General features: G+C 43.5%; 1 protein-coding gene across 9 annotated transcripts in view; it reads left to right on the top strand.

The window, feature by feature from the left end:
• The window catches only part of Jazf1 (JAZF zinc finger 1), a 303,410-nt gene that overhangs the window by 155,621 nt on the left and 125,212 nt on the right, over positions 1 to 22,577 (top strand). For 8 of the 9 annotated variants that reach the window (XM_087659243.1, XM_087659247.1, XM_087659245.1 and 5 more), the window contains 1 exon segment: positions 18,440 to 18,512. The exons of the other annotated variant lie outside the window; for it this stretch is intronic. Coding sequence is in view for 2 of the 8 variants with exons in the window: in XM_087659241.1 (XP_087515367.1) it covers positions 18,440 to 18,512 (73 nt within the window). In the remaining 6 variants the exon portion in view is untranslated. 9 annotated transcript variants of the gene reach the window in all.

The following is a 22,577-nucleotide window of genomic DNA, read 5'->3' as shown; positions in this document are numbered from 1 at the left end:
CCAAGTTTCATTTAAGGACAGACTAGCGGAAAGATAAAATCTCCATTTTAAATGCAGATTCATGTGTAGTTTCAACACAAGTTGGGGGGAGAATACCAGATGTGCTTGCTTCCACACACAGCATTCAGCCCCACCTCTGAGCTTTGCCTCTCAGAGGCACACACACAATACCTGGCAATGCCTTTGAACCCCAGGGTTCTCCACAGAAGTACTCCTAGGGCTTGCTTGGTCCTTCAGACCACAGAGCCACCTGGAGAGCACACTTTGGGTCTGTATTGCGCAATCTTGCAAACGTATTACCAATAATACATTTCCTCACAGACAGGTAAGACCTTTCTATGGTTTGACTCAGAGGGGTTTTCTTTGTGTGTGTGTGTGTGTGTGTGTGTGTGTGTGTGTGTGTGTGTGTGTGTGTGTGTCTGTGTGTGTCTGTGTGTGTCTGTGTGTGTCTGTGTCTGTGTGTGCGTGTTGTTTTGAGAAGAAAAGAACTGTTTATGTAACAAATAATTCCTTATTCATGAGTCTCTCCATCTTGTACTCCTAAGGTCAGGTGGGGAGATTTAATGTGAAATATGAACTGTCTTTGCCAGTTGCCATGCCCTGTTGTCATGGCATATGCCAGAAATAGAAGTGACTGTTTTCAATGACAGATCAAAATTTAGTGCTATGCTGATGGTCCAGAATGAAGGTTTTCTTTTCTTTTCCCCTCCTTTTGCACATGAATGAAATACATATCCGTGCATTTCTGGTTATGATTTAGCTGACCGAGTAGTTCAGTTATAATTGTATTATTTTTACTCCTGAAGATCATTACTTTTGGTGAAAAGTTTTAGCATCTAGACCATTAAGATGTGGATGCTGAGCATTATTTAAAATGATTTTTTTTCCTGGACTGTGAAACGGCTTTATGGGCAAATAGAACCTAGAATATGGTGTTTGCATTTAAAATTAAATGAAAACATGGATTTTTTTTTTTTTTGGTTTTAAGTTGACTCCCAGTGATTATATGCTGCCTTCTGTGATCCATCTCCTGTCTTTAAATCCCTATAATGTAACAGAGAGACATGTCAGTCAAATAATGTATAATACCATAAATCTGAGGGTATGAATATTATAAAAGTGCTATGTGGGAGAAGCCAGAGGACATGGTTCATGTTTATTTTGTTCATTTGTTTTAGATGCATTATGCTCTAAGATTGCTATACCTTTTATTAAGTGTGGGTTTAATCTAACCTCCGGAGCATCTTTGTCTTTAATGGCCTTTATTTCCCAGACTCCGATTACCAACATGTTAGAGATCATCCTCCCTTGGATTTGAGAAGTCAGGTGTTTGTAAGGCACAATGATGATGTAAACATTCGCCAACCTGAATTGGGTTCTTATGACCACTGTCTTCTACCTCCCTGTAACCTAAGAGAACAGAAAGTGGTTTCTGTGACCTCAAACATCCCCAATTGGGGTGAACCTTTCAAAGAGACCAACCTTGAGATCAGTGTTGTCTCCTTGTTTTCACAAAATATTTTTGTTTCATATTATCAAAATGACTAGGGAGAGAATCAGTTCGGTATTTGCCTTATAAGCAGGAGAGCCTGAATCCTCGGAGCCCACATAAAGAAAGCATGATAGTGAGTCTTATAATCCCAGAGCTGGGAAGGGAGAGACAGGCTACACTAGTTAATTGATGAGTTCTAGGCCAGTGAGAGACTCCATCTCAAAAGAGAACCTTTGGTAGCTGAGTAGTAATACTGTATGCAAACACGTCCGTTCTTTCATAAACATTTAAAAATAATCCTGTTTGACCATGTGACCTGAAGCCAGGTGTTTGAACATGGACTTCTGTAGAAGGCATACGATGAGATCTGAAAGTGAACTTTGAAGAGCCTGAAATTGAATAGACTTAACCCATATTTATGAGACAGGAGAACCCTCTAGGTGATTATCTTTTTCCTCCTCTGTGAGGGCTTCCCCCCCCCCCCTAAACTCTGTAGTCTCTTGTCTGTTGACTTGATTAATGAATATTTTGCCCACTAAAATTGGCCATTAATTATTTCCTTGGGTTGCAGCAATAATTACATCTTTCAAGTAAAATCTCATTAGCATAATAAGCAGAAAACACCCTGCCAGGTGATATGGGATTGTGGGGAACTAGTTAGGGAAGGCCTACCTAGCTGGTTCACTGTGCAGCAGTCAGCATTTGTCTCCAGCTGGATCCCAGCAGCTGCTTAGAGTGAATCATCCACGAGTGGGGGTCACTGGGAAGCAGTAGCTTTGTGAATAGTCTTGTCAGGAAATACTGCTTAACGGCACATAACTGTGTCGTGTTCAGTAATTAAGTCCTATTACCATTCATTCATTTATGGGCTCCTCTGTAATCATAATTACTTGACACATCTGTGCTAAGTACTAGGCACAGAGGAGGAGTTGGGAGCTATTTTTGGAGAGACTGGGTCTGTTGGGAACAGTAACACTACAGTGTAATTCGTCCTTTCACTAGATGGGGCACTAAAGCAGACTCCACCTTGTAGGGCAGTAGAAGGCACTGGAGAGAAGTAACTTTTTGAGTAGACCTTAGAAGATGAATCCAAGGATGGTCAAAGAGAAGTAGGCAAGTTTTTTCAGGTAGAGAAGCAGTGTGTATCACAAAGGTGTATCATCTAGCACCAAAAAAAGTTAAATTCGGGGAGGCAAAAGGAGCCTGGGGTACCCAGGACCAAACAAGAGCAGGATGCTGAAGGAGCAGAAGTGACAGTATGGTCAAAGCCTGGGCAGACTGGCATCATGGAGAAGGAGTCACTGTTGTCATAGAGAGGGGTCACTGTCATAGCCATGGCTCCCAGTAGACAATTGCAGCCACTGTCTTAAACCACACCTAGTGGGGAGTGATAGAACAGAAACCCACCTACCCTGTTACACTCCTTTTACACTGTCATTCCACCCTGGTGCCTCTAATGGAGAACCAGTCACAGAAGAGCAGGGACAGAACAGGGGGTTCAGAACAAGGCAGAAAGGAAGAAGCAGGCTAGTGGGAACAGGAAGTATAGTGTGCAGGTAAGATGTGTATAGAAGGCAGGGACATTAAGAGCTGCTGGTGTAGGTCCTGAAGGAACAACAATCGAGAGACATGCTTGGAGAGTTTGATTGGTGCAGTCAAAGTGTAAATATTGTGTATACTAAGATTGTATTATCATGCAAATAATAAAGGGGGGCTTAATGCATGTTGTTGATTCGGAATTTAGCAAGATTTGTAATCCTAAACATCTTGTTTAGGACTTACTAGTAGGTCATGAGATAAATTTAATGAACTGTCCCAGTGTTTGAAGAAATTTATTAATCAAGGTACATTACATTTTACTAAAGTTTAAATGATGTTTTCTAAAACTTATATTTGAGTCCGAGAGATTAGTGTGCTAGTTAGAATTTAGAATGTATATCTAGGTGTGGATTGCAGTGAAATATTGAAAAATTCATTGAATGAGGTGAGAGTGGGTTGAGGGAGAGACAGACTAGCAACTACGGTGGGGGTGAAGATATTCTGCAATATACTGTTCTTAAAGCATATTCTTTCCTCTACATTCCTTTGAAAGGCCAAGCTTCACCCCGAACCCCACCTCCACAAGATGCTTCAATGCCTCGAGATAGTGTGGTCATATCTAGACTATTAAACATTGTCTTAAAGCATAGAAAAGGGCTGGAGAGATGGCTTAGTGGTTAAGAGCACTGACTGCCCTTCCAGAGATCCTGAGTTCAATTCCCAACAAACACATGGTGACTCATAACCATCTGTAATGGGATCTGATGCCCTCTTCTGTGTGTCTGAAGACAGCTACACTGTACTCATATATAAATAAATAAATCTTTAAAAAAAAAGCTTAGAAAATCCATTAACATTTCTGCCTTCCACTTTCTGAACTCTACTGATAATAAAGCTTACCAAATGCCAAAGTTGCTGGAGCCCACTGAGGGACCTGAGTCTTTTGCTTGCTTTGATGATGTCCATTTTACTCAAACATGATACAGAACCTTCACATTTCGTTTGGATCCTGATATCTCATTTGTTATCTCTTCCAAAGCATTCCAAAGAATTCCATGAAGCACCTTTCTAATAGAAAAAACAAACTAGTAGGGAAATGTCAATGTTGACTGTCCTTGTCAGGAAGGAGAGAGGACATGACACATCTCTGTCCCACATGAACTTAAAATTGATACTGGGGCGGGTTTGGGGGGTAGAGAGGGAGGGAGAGAGAAAGGGCTTACCCCATTCTGCTGGTCATCTGATACTTCACACCATGGTAATAAAACCAAAGCCAACCAGCCTCATGCAGTTCATCTTTATACACAGGCACTGAGAGTCAGCAACATACATGTTCTTAGAAGATGGGCGCCGTGCCTGTTAGGGAGCCACCAGGCCTCTGACTGGTATCCACAACTGAATCAAATTCAAAGAATAACATGCGAGGCAGAATGCCTAGGGAATATGCAGTGTTTCTGAAATGTATAAAATGATATTGAGCCATACAGGAAGAAAAACATTTTTAATATGTAAAAACAAAGAAAAATCTTACATATTAGTGGTTATATGCTGTTTGGTTTAATTTAGCAATAAGAATTAATTTGTGCAAGAGATATGATTCACTTTATAATCTAGAAAAGAGATTAATGTCATCCTTGACTACCTAGCAAGTCTGAGGGCAGCCAGAGCTGTGTGTGAGCCTCTTACAAGAAAACAAAAGCAACTGGAGAAGGGTTCAGTGCTGAGACCAGTTGTCTCTACTTGAGGAAGGCAGTGAGAGCAGCAAAGAGGCAGGCCTTTGGAAGTCAGATGAGCACACTGGAGACCATGTTCCTGCTCAGTGTTTGCTCAGGGTCTTCCCACCTCCTCTGCTCTTCCAGAGGAGTGCTCTGCTGTGAGGGCTGCCATGGAAGCAGCTGGGCTCCCTTCATCCATGCATGGTAGCCCTGGATGGTAAGGACTTTCATCTGCTCTCTCTGCCACTTAGGAATGGTTGATTGTTCACAACTCTGAGTCCACAGTGAGCACCAACAGCCTGAAATATTAGTATCTGTTAAGATTTATTAGGCATTTTCCATGTACTAGCCCCTATACTCTGTGCAGTAAACAGCTTAGCTCTCTTAAATTCCCTTGACCACCTCATAACAACTGCATAAGCTATGAGTCACTGACTTTGTATCAAAAAAAAAACAAAGCTCAGCCTGAGAAACTTGTTCCAGTCGTGAAGTTAGCATGCATCAAAACAAACCCATGACTTCCATAATGTTGCCTATTCAAGAGAAAAGCTTTATTTAAAAATATATATATTATATATACATATATATACATACATACACACACACACACACACACACACACACACACACACACACACACACACACATATATGGGTAGAGTTGCCTAATCCTTCCGCAGAAGCCAAGATTGTCAGGAGCCATCTGCCAAGTGGTAAGTAAGAGGACCAGGGACTTCCCAATGCCCAAGTCCACACTGTCAGTGGTACTGCTCAGTGTGTGTCCCTACTCATAAGCGTGTAGAACAGACTCCAGAGCCATTTGTCCCAAACCATGTGTCACCGCTGAGCCCCATGAGACTAAACACTGGGTTCCTGGTCCCCCTCTGGGAACACAGCATGTGTAGTTCCCTGAAGGCCAGCCAGAGGTGTTCAGTTCAAGCTGTAACCAATGCGTACTTAAAGATAGAGCCATTGCATAGCCCTGAACCCAGAGGTCAGCTCTGCCTCCCGTGGCTGGTTGGCTTTTGTTTGGCTGCAGTTCTTTGACTTCCCCTGGGAGACTAGAAGAATAGAAACAAGGGCTTTGGTTTTGTGGGAGGCAGGGTGGAGGTGGGGGTAGGGGGTAGTATTTGCCAAATCCTAGATGAAATGGGCTCCTAGAACACAAGCTTCATGATGGCCTGACTTGTTACCGAGGTGAAGAGTAGCCAGCACAGGGAATACACTGCCTGAACACAGGGAACACAGTCTTCCAGAAAATCCTTGGTCCCAAAGCTCAAGTGATGGAACCTTGTTAGTTTTAAGAAATAACCATTAGTGGTCCCCACACAAAAGAAAAGGTCCCTAGTCATCAGAATACACGAAGACTGCTTCCCATTCAAGGTCTGTGAGTTAACTTTAAAAATACATGGAGACACTAAGTTGATTGCATCCTTACTAAGCTTGGCCACTGGAAAGTGGAGGAGGTGAAATGTAAGCAGTGCTTCAGGGGATTCCACTAGGGAGCGGGAAAATGGCTCTGAGACCAGGAAGATCCCTGGATTTGCTAGTCAGCCAGTCTGGGTGAACTGGTGAGGTTCACGTTCAATAGAAATGCCATCTCAGAATAATATTTACAGTAAGGTGGAGAGAGACCAAGAAAAACTTTCTACATCTACATCAACTTCTGGCCTCTACATGGATTCACACATACATGCATACACAAAACACACACAAACAAAAGATTTCACCACATGGATTTGCTCACAAAACTTTTGCAACATGCTCAACCACTTGTTTCCAGTTTTGCTTTTGGGGCTTGGAAAAAGACTCAAGTTGTTTCCTTTGATAATTTTCCCAAGCAGTTCTTTTGAAAAATTGTGTGCGTGCATGTGTGCATGTGTGTCTGTCTGTCTGTCTATCCATCTCTCACACTCTATATGTATGTGTGTCTGTCTGTCTGTCTGTGATGTGAATTGTGTTGGGAAGACATACTTATGGAAATCTAAGGACAATTTTGCAGAATTCCTTTTACCTTTTTGTTTCCAAGAATCCACTCAGGTTGCCAGACTTAATACAGCCAGCTCTTTACCACTGAGCTGCTTCCTACTTCCTGATTCCCACGCCTCCACAGTCTTCAGTGTAATTGTCTGGGGTGTAGGCGGTAAGCCCTCAGTCTGTCCAGTCAGCTAGGAGATACTAATCTGCAGTTCTAGTGGAGAGCCACCAGTCTCCAGGCCAGCGACCAAGTGGATGAGAGGATTTTACACAGCAGTTTCTGTGTAGTGTGGGAGCTTCAGTCTATCGGACAGCTCTCTCCATGGTCCCTCTTGTATTTTACTCCAGTTCTTACAGATATGTAGATCCGAAGATAGTCGCACCATAAACAACTCCTGCATGTTAGCAGAAAAGCAAGTAGTTTTTTTCTTAAGATGGTTGTGATCTCTTTAAAATTAATATGAAGTGCTTCCCCTAGCAAGTGTGTCCATCCTGTGGCCATAGACCACATACATGTACCTGGGACAACTACAGATGCCACACAACATAAAATTGTAAACTGACTTAAAAGATAAGTCTTATGCTTTCTTTAATTTTGTAACTTGATTACATGGTTCTCTAGTGTGAAATTCATGGATGACAACATCTGTTGCTCAGAGCATAGTCTGCTAGAGAGCTTGGGCTTTGTTTCTGTTTTGTCAGTGCCTACCACACATCACTTGACATGTATACATTTAACCTTCCATAAACACTGGTTATTCTTGCTTATTTTCAGCTTGGTTATTTAGTGCTTCTCTAGTTGGATTACTTCATTCTTAACTTCTTTCTCCTTTGGAATCCTAGCTCGTCCTAAACACATTTCCTGAAGGGAAAGGGAAAGACAGTTTATTTTAAGCAGCTAGGAAAGATGTCACGGTGTGTGTAAGTTTCAGGTAAATGGGATTCATAGTGTCAGAGTTGCCCTTTAAAGAAAAAAATCTCTTTTGTCAGGTTAAGGGTAGCTTGGGTTACAAGAAAAGAAGATGAACAAATGGGGACAGATCTGCATGAATACATATTCAGATTGCGCCCCCTCGGAAGTCAGAGCTCGTAGGTGGTGTTGGGACGCGTGGTGTTGGGTGATGGAAGTTGTGCGCTCTCATTTTTCACTTTAATTGCCTCCCTGAAAAGATCTTGACAGCTGCAAAGGTTACTGCTTATCGCATTGTTGGTAACTCGGAAGCAGTGTGCAGTGCAGTCTGCTTCATTATTGCCCACTAATAACCAATACTGGAGAAAAGCTTGAGCAACCAAAGCCATAATTTGACATGAAGTTTCTCTCTTCTTCCTCCCATTCCTTAATCCTCCCTCTGCAGAGTTAGCCTCATGATATGGCAATGTGGGCATTACTCTACCATTGTTGTTAGTGCCTCACTAATTTAGTGCAGTGCATATGATCTACGTTCTTTAATCCAGAAAAGCAAAGGCACACATAGCTCATGTTCCTCATAGAATGTGAGCTAGCATTCTGATTGTGTAGAATGTTGGTTTTATTGTTGTTTGTATGAAGATTTGGCTTCATTTACTGAGAAGCCATTGAAGAACAGGATCTGGAGTGGAAGAGAATTTCATTCTCTCGGTTGCAGAAGTACTGGGGGCCAGCCCAGAAGAGAGGTGGGGTTTCCCTGCCCAGCTACACCCACTCCTGCTTGGCTTTGCCTAGAATGACTTCCATGTACAAGATTATCTTGTATTGAAGTAGATGAGTAATAGTCATTCTTCCAGTCACCCAGAGGAAAAGCACTGCAAAGAAAGGCACACACTTTCAAGGAGACTTTTAAGTCCTGTAGTTTACTGACCAGGTTGTAGATTCAAAGGATGTTAGACCCAAGGAAGGAATGCTGGGAAATGTAATCCTTATATCAGGCAGTCATGTTCCAGAGCAGCATGATGTAAAAAAGAAGGAAATGTTTATTGAGAACGCCATGCACCCACGATGACTCACATTTGAACGATGAGTTTTAAAGCATTCCCATGCATCAGTAAGCTGTTGACCATCAGATGCAGGCAACTCACAGAAGTGCCGGTCTTAATTTCAAAATCCGTGATGGGCTAAAGCTCTGTCTGAGCAGCAAAGCACCGCCTTACACTCAAGATCCATTCCTTGTTTTCTCTCTAAGCTGAAAGCACTGTATTAGCAATATTTGAGTGATGAAAAAAGAAGCCTATGACTTACACGTTCATGCTGAATGGAAGCAGCTGGATTTGTAGAGTAGCTCAGTATCTTAACACCAAGAAGTAAAATCAGGGCTGGAGAGATGGCTAAGCCGTGAAAGGCTAGGCTTAGAGCCAGAGATATAAAAAGGAAGAACACAGATTATAGCAAGAGGGTGATTCCCTTAGGAAGAGGCCATACCAGATCCACCTACACTGAATTAAAGACCCCGGTTTGACTCACCCTCTCCCAGCCTTTTATCCTCAGTTGGGAACTGTCCCAGTCACTTGGTTTCAAATGCAGTGTGCCCCCAGGCCTGTCCTTATCCCTGCTGAGCTGACTACTGGCTGAGTTTCAGGACAGCATCTTTAATCAGGGTGCTTGAATCTTTGCTGTTTGCAGGCATTCCCTGGCTCTGCTGCCTGTTGGAATGTGTGGTAGTGTGGTGAGATTCCTTAGCACTTCTGTTCCTGTCTGCATCAGGAGCCCTTCATCCTTCTCTTCCCTGAAGCTCCAACCCCTTGGTTCTGCACAGAATCCTTCACACATGAGCGCAGACCTCACTTGGAAAACATCAAATATTTTTCACAGTTTGAGGTTCTGTGTTGTCGATAATGAGGTACTCACTCCATAACATAAGAAAAACCTTGTGTTTCTGTTTCTTTTACCAATTTTGTCTTCTTCCCCTACCCCTGCTCACTGTTCTCTAACAGAAGCCATCTTAGTTTATTCCCCCAGTGCTTCACCTTTGAGATTAAGGCTGACTATCAAGAGAGTCTCTCGGGGCTGGGGATTTAGCTCAGTGGTAGAGCGCTTACCTAGGAAGCGCAAGGCCCTGGGTTCGGTCCCCAGCTCCGGAAAAAAAAGAACCAAAAAAAAAAAAAGAAAAAAAAAAAAAGAGAGAGTCTCTCAGCCCCTCCAGAAAAAGTTTGCTTTGCACTTCATGCCTCTGACATACAAGCCAATCTGAACTTCACAGACTGTTTGCTTTCTCCTTCTGTTCACCTGCCCAAGCTGTTCTCTATTCCGAGTCCTAGAAACTTTTCTTCCAAACATTGCCCTGACCATCATAGAGAATCATTCCACGTTTCTGGAGCAGTTTATATATTTGTTTGTTTGTCTTGAATCATTGAAGGGTGTGTGTGTGTGTGTGTGTGTGTGTGTGTGTGTGTGTGTGCGCGCGCGCATGTGTCTGTGTTGAGCATATACATATGTACACAAACTTGTGTGTAGGTAGTTGATAGTCCACCTCCTTTGAGACTGGGCCTGACATTGTCCTGGAGCCCACCTGGTTAGACTAGCTGACCAGTAAGCCCGCCCTGGGATTTCAAGTGGTGCCATTACACCCATCATTTTTACATGGTTGCTAGGCTTTGAACTTGTTTTTGTGCTTACAAGGCAAGCATTTTACCAACTGAGCTATCTTTTTTAACCCTTGGATTATTGTTAACTGGTTATTACAATAATCCTCTTGCCCAGTTGTGAGCTACTGAGAATTTCCTCTAAGCAGGGAGTACATGACAATAATTCAGGATGTCTTTTAGGAAATGAATTCAGGTTCTCTAACTCCACTAAGCAAGCCAGGGCTCCTAAGATCTAAGTCCCAACCACCTTTGTGTTGCTGTCCTATGGCCCACTGAGTAGCCTTCTAGCCTCTTGATTTAGAAATAGGGAAACCCAAAAAGTGCCTACATGTAGCAGCTCCATTCTTGATAAACACCACATGGGTTTCCAGCAGGGTTTCTCTGCCGGGCACTGACATTGGAGGTCGGGTGGTTTGGTTAGTGGGTTATCTGACTATGTGCAGTGTAGGATTTCCAGCAGGATCCACTAGCACCCTCCTCCCAGTGTCACAGAGGATTGCCTGCCGTTCAGAACCACCCTCCTCAAGTATCTCAATTTAAAAACCTATAACTAATGAGTATTGTCTGGTAAACTATAGTGCCCTTCTGTAAGGCCCACAGCTTTTCCAGCTCAGTACCTGCTGCCTTAGAGTTACACTAGTTTCCCACCATCACCTGTGAATAACTCACTGTCAACTCCATCAGTAAAACCTTCCCACGTGAGCCCTTTTCTCCTAGTATTTTGTCTCCTGTGTAGTGCTCTGATCTCTGTGCAGGGATCAGTGGCTTACCGGGTCTGTGCTCCTCGCTGGTCTGATCGTAGCGCTCTCTGAGCCGACACTTACCCTTGTGTCTTGTGCCTTACTTCTCACCCTGGATGCTCATTCAGTTACTGAGCCTCCACCATTGGACATGGACTATTGACAGCCTTTGGCTTACATTTGACTTCTAAGACCAGGTTTTCTAAATAGCTCCTTAATGGGTGAGCATAGGAATTTGAAGCTTGATAAAGAATTAGGAAGCAGAACAGCAAAACCTCTGCCTACACTAGTCACAGGGCACGCTGCACTTGCAGTATTTGTGCATACCTCTGAGCATTGTTTAGAGAGCTCCTGGTTCAATCATGTCTAGTCATGGACTTGTAGCAGAAAAACTCGGACTCCATATGTGAACATGAGTGGTTTTTAATAGATGCTGTTATTGTGTTGTACAGAATCCCTGACTTTTAGATATCAAGCTCATAAAATTTACAGCAACACTTAGGTGCATCTGGATTTCACAGTGATTTGGGGAAGGCAAGAGTCTAAGTATAATTTGCAGTGAGCTTCCTGTAATGGAAATTGTGGCCTGGGAAAAGTTTCAAATGACCTGTCTATAAACTAAGGAAAAGTTGATCCATTCAGAAAGGCTGGTTAAATACACTCATAGGATTTTTTTTAAGTCCAATGCCAACAAGAAATATTTATTTCAGCATCAGAAGTAGACCAGCAATGAATTTTAAAAGTCCATCTTTGTAAATTGTCCAACAAATTTAGTTTTAAAGATGGGGTAACAAAGACTATACATGGACTGACCCTGGGCTCCAACCTCATAGGTAGCAATGAATAGCCTAGTAAGAGCACCAGTGGAAGGGGAAGCCCTTGGTCCTGCCAAGACTGAACCCCCAGTGAACGTGATTGTTGTGGGAAGGGTGGTAATGGGGGGGGATGGGGAGGGGAACACCCATAAAGGAGGGGAGGGGGAGGGGTTGAGGGGTGTTGGCCTGGAAACCGGGAAAGGGAATAACAATTGAAATGTAAATAATACCCAATTTAATAAAGATAGAGAAAAAAAGATGGGGTAAAAGTTTCAAGAAAATCCATTACATTTGTAGATGACTGTAGAGTTTGTGTGGAGCCCAGTGTTACACCTGGGTGGAAGCAGTGAGCTGCCTCACCTGGGGGTGATCGAGCACTGGCTCAGCAAGACTCAGAACATGGAACTTGTGGTTCTAGCCCTCATGACACCAGCTTCATTTAAGGAAGTTTGTCACAGAAATGTGTAGGCCTGCACCGTTTGCACTTTGGTTCCAGCATAGCTACCTGTCCCTTTCTTCTTCCCTGTCCCTCTCCCTTTCCTCTCCTCCTACTCTTTCCCCATGTTTTAGTGGCTTTCTCTCAGGTTCAAGGCTTTTCCTACACTTCTTAGTCATCATTTCTTGGTTGTTACTGGCTTACCTTTCACAACCACAATGGAAGGCTGGTAGACGCCTGTGGGTGGAGGCACAGATGGAGCTCGTTGGCTTTAGACAGAACTACAGGAACATTATTTAATTAGGGAAGCACCAGATGTCAACATCTGGGCTCTCTTTGCTCTACACCTGCCTAATGGAGTAGAAGAAGAGTCCTGACTGGCTGCCAGTGTTCTACAATATGGCCTCTAACCTCATGCTCTCCTTCTCTGTCCCTCCATCCATAGGCACTTGATGACCTGCTTAGCTTTCCTCCATGACCTTTTAAAGAGTTCTCTGTTTCAAGGCTTTCAGCTGTCTCCATGTTATAGCATCTTTTAGTGCAGGGTCCCTCAGGTTCAGCTCCTGGCTCTTATGCGCCTGCTGTAGGGTCTGGAGATAAAGATAACTTTATCCAAGCCTTGCTGTGTCCTCATTCTTTTGTTGCATCCCAAAACTTACCTCCTATCTCTACTGTTTACTCCCCTTGGTGGTTTTTTCTTACCCTCTACCACATTTTCATGGGGGCCCTGAACGGACAAGGAGACAAATGTGCTTGACCCAAAGTCTTCAGTTTTCCCACCATGGAATTAATCATGCCCTGCATGTACTTGCTGGGCACTGGAGGGCAGAGGGTGGCAGCAATAGGATGAGCTGAGACAAGTCGCTCAAGGCTGCAGAGTGCGGAAGGATGAAAGTATTATTATGGTGCAGGAAGTCCTGAGAGCGAAGAGGAGGGTTCGACAAGTCCTACCCAGAATGCTGGGCGAGTGATGAGCAAATGAGGATCTGTCTTTGTGAGTTTGGCAGCTAAGGGGAAGAATGGAAGCTGGGAGCAGTATCAGAATCACTGAACGATTACAAAGAAAAGTGAGGATTCCTCTTCAAAATCACTTATCCAGCTGGCTGGGCATTTGACTCTCTGAAGTCCTCTACTTCTACTCTTCTACTGCTATAGCCTTCAGCCTCCCACCTACATCTTTTTAGCCAACACACACACACACACACACACACACACACACACACACAGAGAGAGAGAGAGAGAGAGAGAGCGAGAGCGAGCGAGCAATCACTGTGATGCACTTAAACAGTAAGTGGTATTTGGAAACTGTAGAATGTCAAGGAGGTCTCTCTACAGATCAAAAGCATATCTTCTTTTCATAGTGGCCTCACAACCTACAGAGAGCTCATTGCCCAAGTTTTTCTTAGTGTGGTTAAAAGGCAGCAGTGTTGGTTGGTTTCTGGCTTTATTAAATCATAAGTAATTTGGGATATATAAAGTCCTGGCAAGGTACCCAACTAAGTCATGGCCAAAGTCCATGAGTTCATGACTGAATGTTGGTTGACTCCCCAAATAACACCAATAGAGTTTTCTTGTGGGCTTGACATTGGAACTAGGAATGAATATTTATTTTAAAAAAAAGTACACAAATACAAACAAAAAAGCAGTGTTGTAGTGCTCAGCTGTAATCCCATCACTCAATTCTGGAGGTTAAAGCAGGAGAATCAGGAGTTCAAGGTCATCCACAGCTATATAGCAAGTTTGACTCCAGCCTGGACTATGTGAGACTCCCCTCAAACAAACAAATTACAGGTCCCTAGCATTGCTTGTCATTGGTTTCCAGTGACAGAGACTAGTACAGATGAACAAGGGCATTAGGGGTTCAGCAAGGTGGGAGAGGGCCTTTTGTCACACACATCACACATCACATCGCATTCTCACTGAGGGCAGTTGAATGTTCCTTCCTGGGCTCAGCCATCACCTTACTTTGTTTTTAATTTTTTTTATCATTTTTTGTTAGCTGCTATTGCTTGAGAAGCAATTGGAGCTAATATTGTGACAATGAGGACTTTGCCTTTCAGTTCGGTCTGTGAAGCCTTGAGTGGCTAGGGCACAGCTAGGAAAAGCTTTCCCATTGTTCCTGGGTCTGGTGATAAAGATCTCAGTCCTCATCACAGAACAAACTGCTGCCCCAAGAGATGGGAGGGATAGCAGCTGTCCTGGAAACTTAGCAGGGGTGGCATGATGCAGTCTGTGTCTTCACTCTTCTGGCCCTACCTTGCTCCACCGAGAGTTTGTCTTCCTGACACTTCTGATCGTGCGACAGTGGGCGGGTGCTGCCAAGTGTCCCTGTACTCTGGCCATGTTGTACAGACTGCCAGATGAGCTGCCTCACGAGCACCACTGAAGGAGAAGCACACAAGTGTTCTCTCTAACAACACTCTGACACGGAGTCTATATCTCCAGGAAGTCACTTCCTCATTTGATTGGCACTAAGAACGAGCAAGCCAGAGAATTGTCTGAGAGATGACAGTATGTGCACATTTTATTTCCTTTTAGATTACCCATTGCAGGGGCTTATTGTAGTCCAAACCACTTCTGAATTGCATGTTGTATGTATAAGGAAGCCTTTCTTTGTCAAGCTCAGCACTCTCTAGTGGTTAGAGAGACTCTCGGGTACCAGGTGATGATGTCCCCTTTGCCTTCATAATCTCTGGACGAGATCCCGGCGGAGCTGGGGAAGCGTCCTACTTCATAAAACCAGTCTATGTCTGGAGTCTGTTTCTGTGAAGGGTGTTTACCATCAGAAAGTTATGTTGCTGTCAGAGAGGAAGAAGTAATGAAAACAGCCATCATACTTTTCTGAATGTGAAGTGCTCAGCAGCATAATTAAAACCCATAAAACAGCAAGTCATAATCACCACACAGCCACTAGCAAGCAAGTGACAGCCCAGGCTCATTTGGGGCCAGCAGTTGATGCGGTCTCTCCAGTGCCCTTGTTTAGTCTTTTCCTCACTTACACCAAGAACAACTTTTCCTTTCCAAGAGGGCACATCTTTGGTGGATGTTCTAATTCGGGTTGCTTTGAAGAGTCATTTAATCTAAAAGGAAAGTTGAGGCCTGAGGGCATCTGTTACTAGTTACTAGAGTCTGCATTCCAGGGGGAAAGGGGTGTGTGTGTGTGTGTGTGTGTGTGTGTGTGTGTGTGTGTGTGTGTGTGTTGGGGAGAGAGGGAGTCCTTTATACCTAAGGTGCTTCCAGTGGTTTGTTTCAGAAAAGGTAACATTTAGAAGCTCCCAGAGGTCTGCCTGCAATTTACCTCTTGAGGCAATGTAAGTATAAGTCAAACTTGGGTTATAGAATATGTTGAACAAAAATAAAATGGAATTTTAGACTCTTGCTTTACCAACTGAATGTTGCACATGCTTGATGCTCTGTTGAACAAGATTGCCATTCAGTTTGTGTGGCATCAACAGCAATACCATTCAGTTAAACATCAGAGAGCTATGGTGTGTTAAAGAAGATACTGGACTCTCCTTCTTCAGAGAGTTACTAGAACTTTTCCGCATTAATCTGATTTCTAATACTATGATGAAACAGTTGAGAGGCTCAGCTTATTGGGAGGAAAGATTTTTGTGGCTCACAGTTCCAGAATCTCAGCCTGTGGCTGGTAGGCTGCATTGCTGCAGGCATGTTAATACAGAACCCATAGCTGGGCACACGCAAGTGATTGGGATGTGCTGGCTTCGTCCTGGCTTGGAAGCTGGGGAAAGAAAACAGGGTCTCGGGTTGGGGATTTAGCTCAATGGTAGAGCACTTGCCTAGCAAGCACAAGGCCCTGGGTTCGGTCCCCAGCTCCGAAAAAAAAAAAAAAAGAAAACAGGGTCTCCTCATTGCTTCAAGGGTACATCGCCAATCACCTAACTTCCTTCTGCTAGATCCCACCTCCACAAAGTCTCAGCACCTTCTAAGTGTACCACAGGCTAAGTACAAGCCTTCAACACACAAGCCTGTAGGAAAACTTCAAGATCGAAATTATTACAAGCTTACAGTAGAAAATTTAATATAAATGTATATACCCGCACGCATGCGTGCGCACACACACAGACACACGCACAGACACACACACACACACACACACACACACACACACACACACACAAATAAAAGAGAAAAATTCAGGATAGCTTGAGAAAGCAACATTTAATACATTTTACTAAGTATACCAAGCTTAATGAGGAATGATTTGGAATGCTTAGAAGATGGTTTATAGGAAGACTCTTTGATTAGAAGCCAAGTGCAAGAACAAAGGAAAATGAAAGATGGCCTAAAATGTTTACTGGCTTCTGAACCTTTCACCCCTTCAATCAACAAATTGTAGGCTTCTAGCAGTGCCTGTCTCTTCAGCCTAGTTCTATGCAACACCCCATCTCCAAAGAGCAACTGCCCATTCGCGCCGCCGGAGCGCAAATTCAAAGTGTTTGGTAGAGACTTGAGAGACCTTTGGCTGGGACTTGTGCTATGACCTTGTTTTTCTAACCTTCCCTCCTTCCCAGCTTCATGATTTCTGTCTCCAGTGTTATTTGTTACTTTGGTGCATCTGTCACCATTTGCACCCATGGCCTGTGTGGCTTGCCAGTGGTGGTTTATGCAGACAGGACACTCTGCCCTTGAACCATGGTTCTGTCGCTTCCCCTCCGACAAGCACACTCTGCGGAGGACAGCAAAGCTGTGTTGAGACTGCAGCAAACGTGGATGAGTGTTAAGGGTTCTGTTTGGAAATCATGTCTCCTCGGAAAGGGCCTTCCGTGTGTCCAGACAACCAGTGAGTTTATTGCTCAACCGGAGACCAAGCCGCAGCCTCAGCTGCAGGCACAACTGGGGATATAAAAGGGGAGAAAATGCGAATTACTGATCTGTTCTCATTTGCTCTGCCAAAACCTTGGCCTTGGGCTTGAGGGAGCCTTTCAGAGACTCTTTGTCTCTTATTTCCTAGTTCAGCTTCCCAGGGCTTACAGTGCCAGAGACCCAAGGAAGGAAGATTTCTGGTGGAGCTCCCTGGAGTTCTTGGCATAGGAAAAATGACAGCGTGAACATGAGATTCTTAACTTAGGCATAATGAATAAAGCTGGCTCTGCCACAGTTGTATAGTCTGATAGTCAAAAGCAATGCCAACCTGATTATTTTTACCACTCATGTCCTGAGCCACCGTGTCTCTCCCTTCCTCCGTCTCCTGTTAATGCACACTGGAGTCCATATATCTCAAATCCACCATTGTAGTAAATGCATTGCCAACTGTGTCAGTCATGACATCTGGGTAGGAGTAACCAGGAGCTTTCAATCGTGTGATGGTATGGGCGAGGTTTTAATGAGAAGGAATTAGTGTGAAGTGCTTTAACCTTTCTTCTTCATGGAAACAACACCCAGTGACTCCCCTGCCCCATGTTTATTAATAATCATTTCTTTTTCATATATTCAGGAAGTGATTTCTCCACATGGGAAGCTTGGGAATATGCCTCTGGTTGGGAGGAGTATATCCATTACTGGCCTGCACTAGAGAAGCGCCATTGTGGGATGTTGCTATGGGCAGGACTCTGCCCCTTTGAGGGAAAGCCCCAGTGAATGTGCTGTTTGTCGACTCTGAAGCACTGAAGACTTTCTGATTAAGAGTCTAGAAAAGCTATAATCAGCTCATTATACATTCAGAAAGGAGACGAGTCCTCCAGAATATGAAGCTGGACTCAGAAGTGCTCAGTGAACAAGAACAATACTCCATAGATTTTCAAATTGATGGGGCTTTTCAATGTAAACTAATTTGTTCCAGTATTGAAGTGAGCGTAATTAACAGAGGCTTTCCTTCTTAGCCAGTTAACCAGTGAAAACCATGCCCACGTCGTAACTGTAAGCAGTGAAAGCCAATATTTATGAGGGGTTGTGCAAGAGCTTGTGTGACAGATGGGCATTTTATCACTGTTGATGTTTGGAATTTCTTGAAAAGCAATGTAATATCTTGTTTTTATGAATGAATGAACAAATCATTGTGCTTTGTGGACTGAGTTTTCCTACTCTAAATTAATCTTTTTCTCTCTTTACCCTCTGTTACTTTATGTTAGGGAGCCTCGTATATTCTGATGTTAAAAAAACAAAAACCTAAAACTAAAAAAAAATTGTAATTGTGTTTTATTTCAGATACAGATCCACGTGTTTTAGAAAAGCAGGAACTGCAGCAGCCGACCTATGTCGCCCTCAGTTACATTAATAGGTAAGCTGCCCAGAAAGACAGCTGTTTGCTGCTGCTTTGCCCTTTAGATGTATCTTCTTTCCAGAGTAAATGCTTTCCATTTAAAAACAGGCAACATCTCTGTGGAGATTTCTTGTTTTCTTTGTTGAGGGATATAGATTGTAGCCCACTGTGCATAAGTCTGAAAACATGGTGATTTATAAGCTCATTTTGGAAGCATTTTGTATGCAGAGTTAGAATATGCTATTTTGACTTCATAGGGCAGTGTGAGAGATTAGTGGATTTATGTTTGAATGAACCTTTTAAATCTTGGAGTGAAAAAAGTACTTTTTATGAATTCAAAACATAGTTGGAGTATCAGAATATATTGGAATGTAACAAGCTGAAATCATTTAGTTTCAGAAACTCGTTTTGTCGCAGCTCATCTTTTAGTAGAAACACTGTCAGCAGCTGCCCCCATATGTGTAGACTAACATGAGTTTTCACTTACACTGATTCTGAGCGTAACTTTAGAGAACTGTTTTGAGTTTGAATATCAAACCTAAAAGAAGACTTAATGTTTCAGCCAACTCAAATGATTAAGGAGACAGTAATTTGGGGGTGAGAACTCCAAGTCACCTTAGAGTTAAGAAAACATACACTGTCCAAGCAGTGTGGAGAGAGTGAGAGCAAAATTAGTTTTTAATGAGAATGTGAACTTGCTGCCCATAAGTCAGTGGGTGGATTTCTATCAGCTGTCCCTTTCCCATAATGCTTTTCCAGTCTCTTTGTGCCAGAGTGCGGACCAGGGTCTGGAGAGGAAATCTGCCAGTGACTTATTTGCACTCTTCAGTTTGGTATCATCTAGGAAACAGAGTTAATTCCTGCCTAGACACAGTTTGAGTTACTCACCTGCGCTCAGCTTCAAGTACTTGTAATGAAGCATGTTTTCAAAGAGATTTATTCATGAAACATCTGAGTTCATGCCATTTTGGATTTTCTGCTCCTCAGACTTACTAAGGAATAGCATAAACTATCTCTAGTCTGTCACCACCTATATTCTGACATGTTGCTAGAATACACTCAGGTTACATTTGATTATATAAGGATGTCTGAGTTTTTCAAAGATCTTGTACTATTTCTGATACCTACCAAGAGAGCTGAAAAACCTTTAGTTGTGTATTTATAGAACTGTACTAGTTTAACCTTCTGATCCTGACAGATCTGTCTGGGCTCTCTCTGCTCTAAAGGAACACACATCTATAGCAGACTACAAAGCTTCCTAGTGAGCTCTTTAGGAAGAAAGTGTGTGCAAGCTTGCCAGGTTATCAACTCTGAACAAAAGACCCTTTTGTGAGATGTACTATGCTGGGACTCTTCACACTCTGGATATTTGTTATGGGGAGTAGATAAAAACAGAGTGGTGTGGGAGCAAGAGGGTCAAACAATTGAGAACTACAAACCCATCTGTAATGCAAAGAAGAACACACACACACACACACACACACACACACACACACACACACGAGAGAGAGAGAGAGAGAGAGAGAGAGAGAGAGAGAGAGAGAGAGAGAGAAAGAGAGGGGTCCGGGGAGATTGTACTCTGGGGTACTTGGATTCAAACCTGCTCAGGAGGCTCCAGAATCCAACCATTGTGCAGCCAGATTTACTGGGCTTTCAAAGAGTTAAGTACTCAATGAAGAGAAGAGAATAGTCTCGAAGAATGTTGCAAATACAGAATAGGACGTGTGGCCAGAGGGGGCAAAGATATAAAATACTATAGAGTGGTTACTATGTCCAATATAACCTCATGCCAACAGTCTGCTTGGAGACACAATAGAGACTGTAGAAGCTAAGCCCTGTAGGAGAGCTGTTTGTGATTCCTTTGTAAGGTGCACCACATCACACAGCTGGAGTTGGGCAGATGTAGGAAGTAATCCCAGCAGCTGTCAGCTGCAGTCGCATGGACACCTTAGCCTTGTAACCAACGGGAAATCAGAGGGGTGAGCTGCTGGGCAAAGCAGGTGAACTTCACCCTCAAAGCTTGCAAAGAGTGTGTGTTGCCCCTGGATAGCTCTGCAGATTACTGTCCAAGATGTTCAGGTAACTGCCTTAAGGAGACATAGTAACTATGTGGCCTTTTTGAGTCAGGGTCTCACTATGTGGCCCTGGCTGCCCTGGAACTCATTCTGTAGATCAGGCTGGCCTTGAACTCAAAAAAATCTGCCTGCCTCTGCTTCTCCAATGCTAAAATTAAAGATGTTTGCTGCAAGGTAGCTTTTGTGGCTCCCCAGAAATAAGTATGAGAGATAACATCAAAGATGGAATAGCATATATGGCCGTTATATGGGCGTTAGAGGGCGTTAACTATTCTGTGCTCTCTACAGAACACCTTATTAACATCCGTAAATCAGAATTCCTAAATATTTAATTTTCAAATGTGTGTAGCATTTGATATGTGATCATTCATCACATGTGGCTATGGATCCGTGGTATCTTGTGCTTCATTCTCATGGTTTGCTGCTGGACAGAAGCATCTAACTATATTACATCTCTGGTTCTCCTCCTGGGACTTGCACTGCTGGTGCAGTGAGCTGTACGGTTTGACCTCTAAGAATGATTTTAATTTGATTTAATGTTCACTCTGAAAGTTGAATCACAGTTCTTCCCAGAGCAGTAATTTCAAGAGTGATTCAGGAGCCCCCCTCCCCCCACAGCCATTTATTCACAGGAGGATATTATGGGCTTTAATGTTAGGGAGTGTGAGTTAAGTAAAATAGATTTCTAAGCTGTGTATGATATTGCACGCCTGTGACCCCCAGCAATTGGGAAGCTGAGGCAGGAGGATCAGAAGTTCAAGGCCAGATGGGTGCAAATGATTCCCTGTCTCAATTCAAGTTTTATACACATCATATCCTCTTGCTCTGTGCTTGATATCCATCTTAAGTCTCTAAATGGGATGATGATGATGATGCTGGTGTGGGTACTTTTGTTTGAGGCACCTAATAGGAATTAGTGTTCTGAAAACATCACTTTAGCTTGCTAAGGTCATATCACCTCCACTCCCTCCAGCTTTCCCACGGAGCGAGATTTTATATAGACCGATTTTCTGTTCTTTTTCTAATTCAAAATGCAGAACTTCCTTTGTTCTCATGCTCAACTAGAGAAAAGAAAGACAAAATTGTGCCCAAACACCCTCACTAAATCACCTGCTAATTTTGCTTGTGAATTGCAGTTTTCCTCAGGAGATTTCTTCCCTTACTCTCATGTAGGCACGATGCAGAGTTGGGCTGCTCATATCAGGGTTTTATGTGCTGTTCATGACCTGTGTCAGACATCGCACATCCTGCCTGCTTGCTTATCCTCATCTCTAGTAATTCCTTCATTGCTGTATCCACACAAAACAAAATCAGCACCCGTGGCACAGCGATCTATGTGAGCAAAAGGCCATGGGTTTCTCCCATCAGTCAGATCTTAATGAAGGTTGACAGCAGAGAGAGCTGCTTTGGAGGAGCCAGGACAGTGCACCACCAAATACACCTCATGAGTGCAGGGACATTTCCTTTCCAAGCTCCAGGACAACACTGAGCCTGTCGCTGACCCTTAGTAATGTTTGCTGAGGGATGCACAGATGTCCCTGTGAGTGACAAGTGAGTGCGTAAATGATTCTGAAAACTGTACGGCTTCTTCTGTATGAACTGCCCGTGTTCAGAGAGAGCCGTCTGGGAGAAACTAAAACCCTGTTCGCCCACCCCACCTTCATCCAACTTACAACATGAAACTGTGCTGGCTCCCACGTATTATCTCCTATGCCGTAATAAGCTTTAGGTTCTAAGTTCAAGCCTGGGCCCTGAGAGAAAGGAAGCTTGAGGGGTTGGTGCCACCATCATCTATACCCCTTTACTGTATGTAGTGTGAAGGGTGAAGCCTAAGCAGAGCAGAGCAGCTCCTCAGAGCTAAAGCTGGAGCTAAGGGTGCTGTGACTCCTGTGTCGCTCATCAGGCTGGCAGAGATGACCGAGGATGAGCTGCTACAGATTTTCTAACAGTCTGCACGAGGGTATGTCTTAGTTGCTTTCCAGTTAGTTGTTGCCAGAAGACACCGCCA

Source organism: Rattus norvegicus, chromosome 4 (genome assembly GCF_021556685.1).
Source record: "Rattus norvegicus strain SHRSP/BbbUtx chromosome 4, alternate assembly SHRSP_T2T, whole genome shotgun sequence".
Taxonomy (NCBI): Eukaryota; Metazoa; Chordata; class Mammalia; order Rodentia; family Muridae; genus Rattus; species Rattus norvegicus.
Note: the sequence above shows the minus strand (reverse complement) of the source record. Positions and strands in the feature narration are given on the sequence as shown.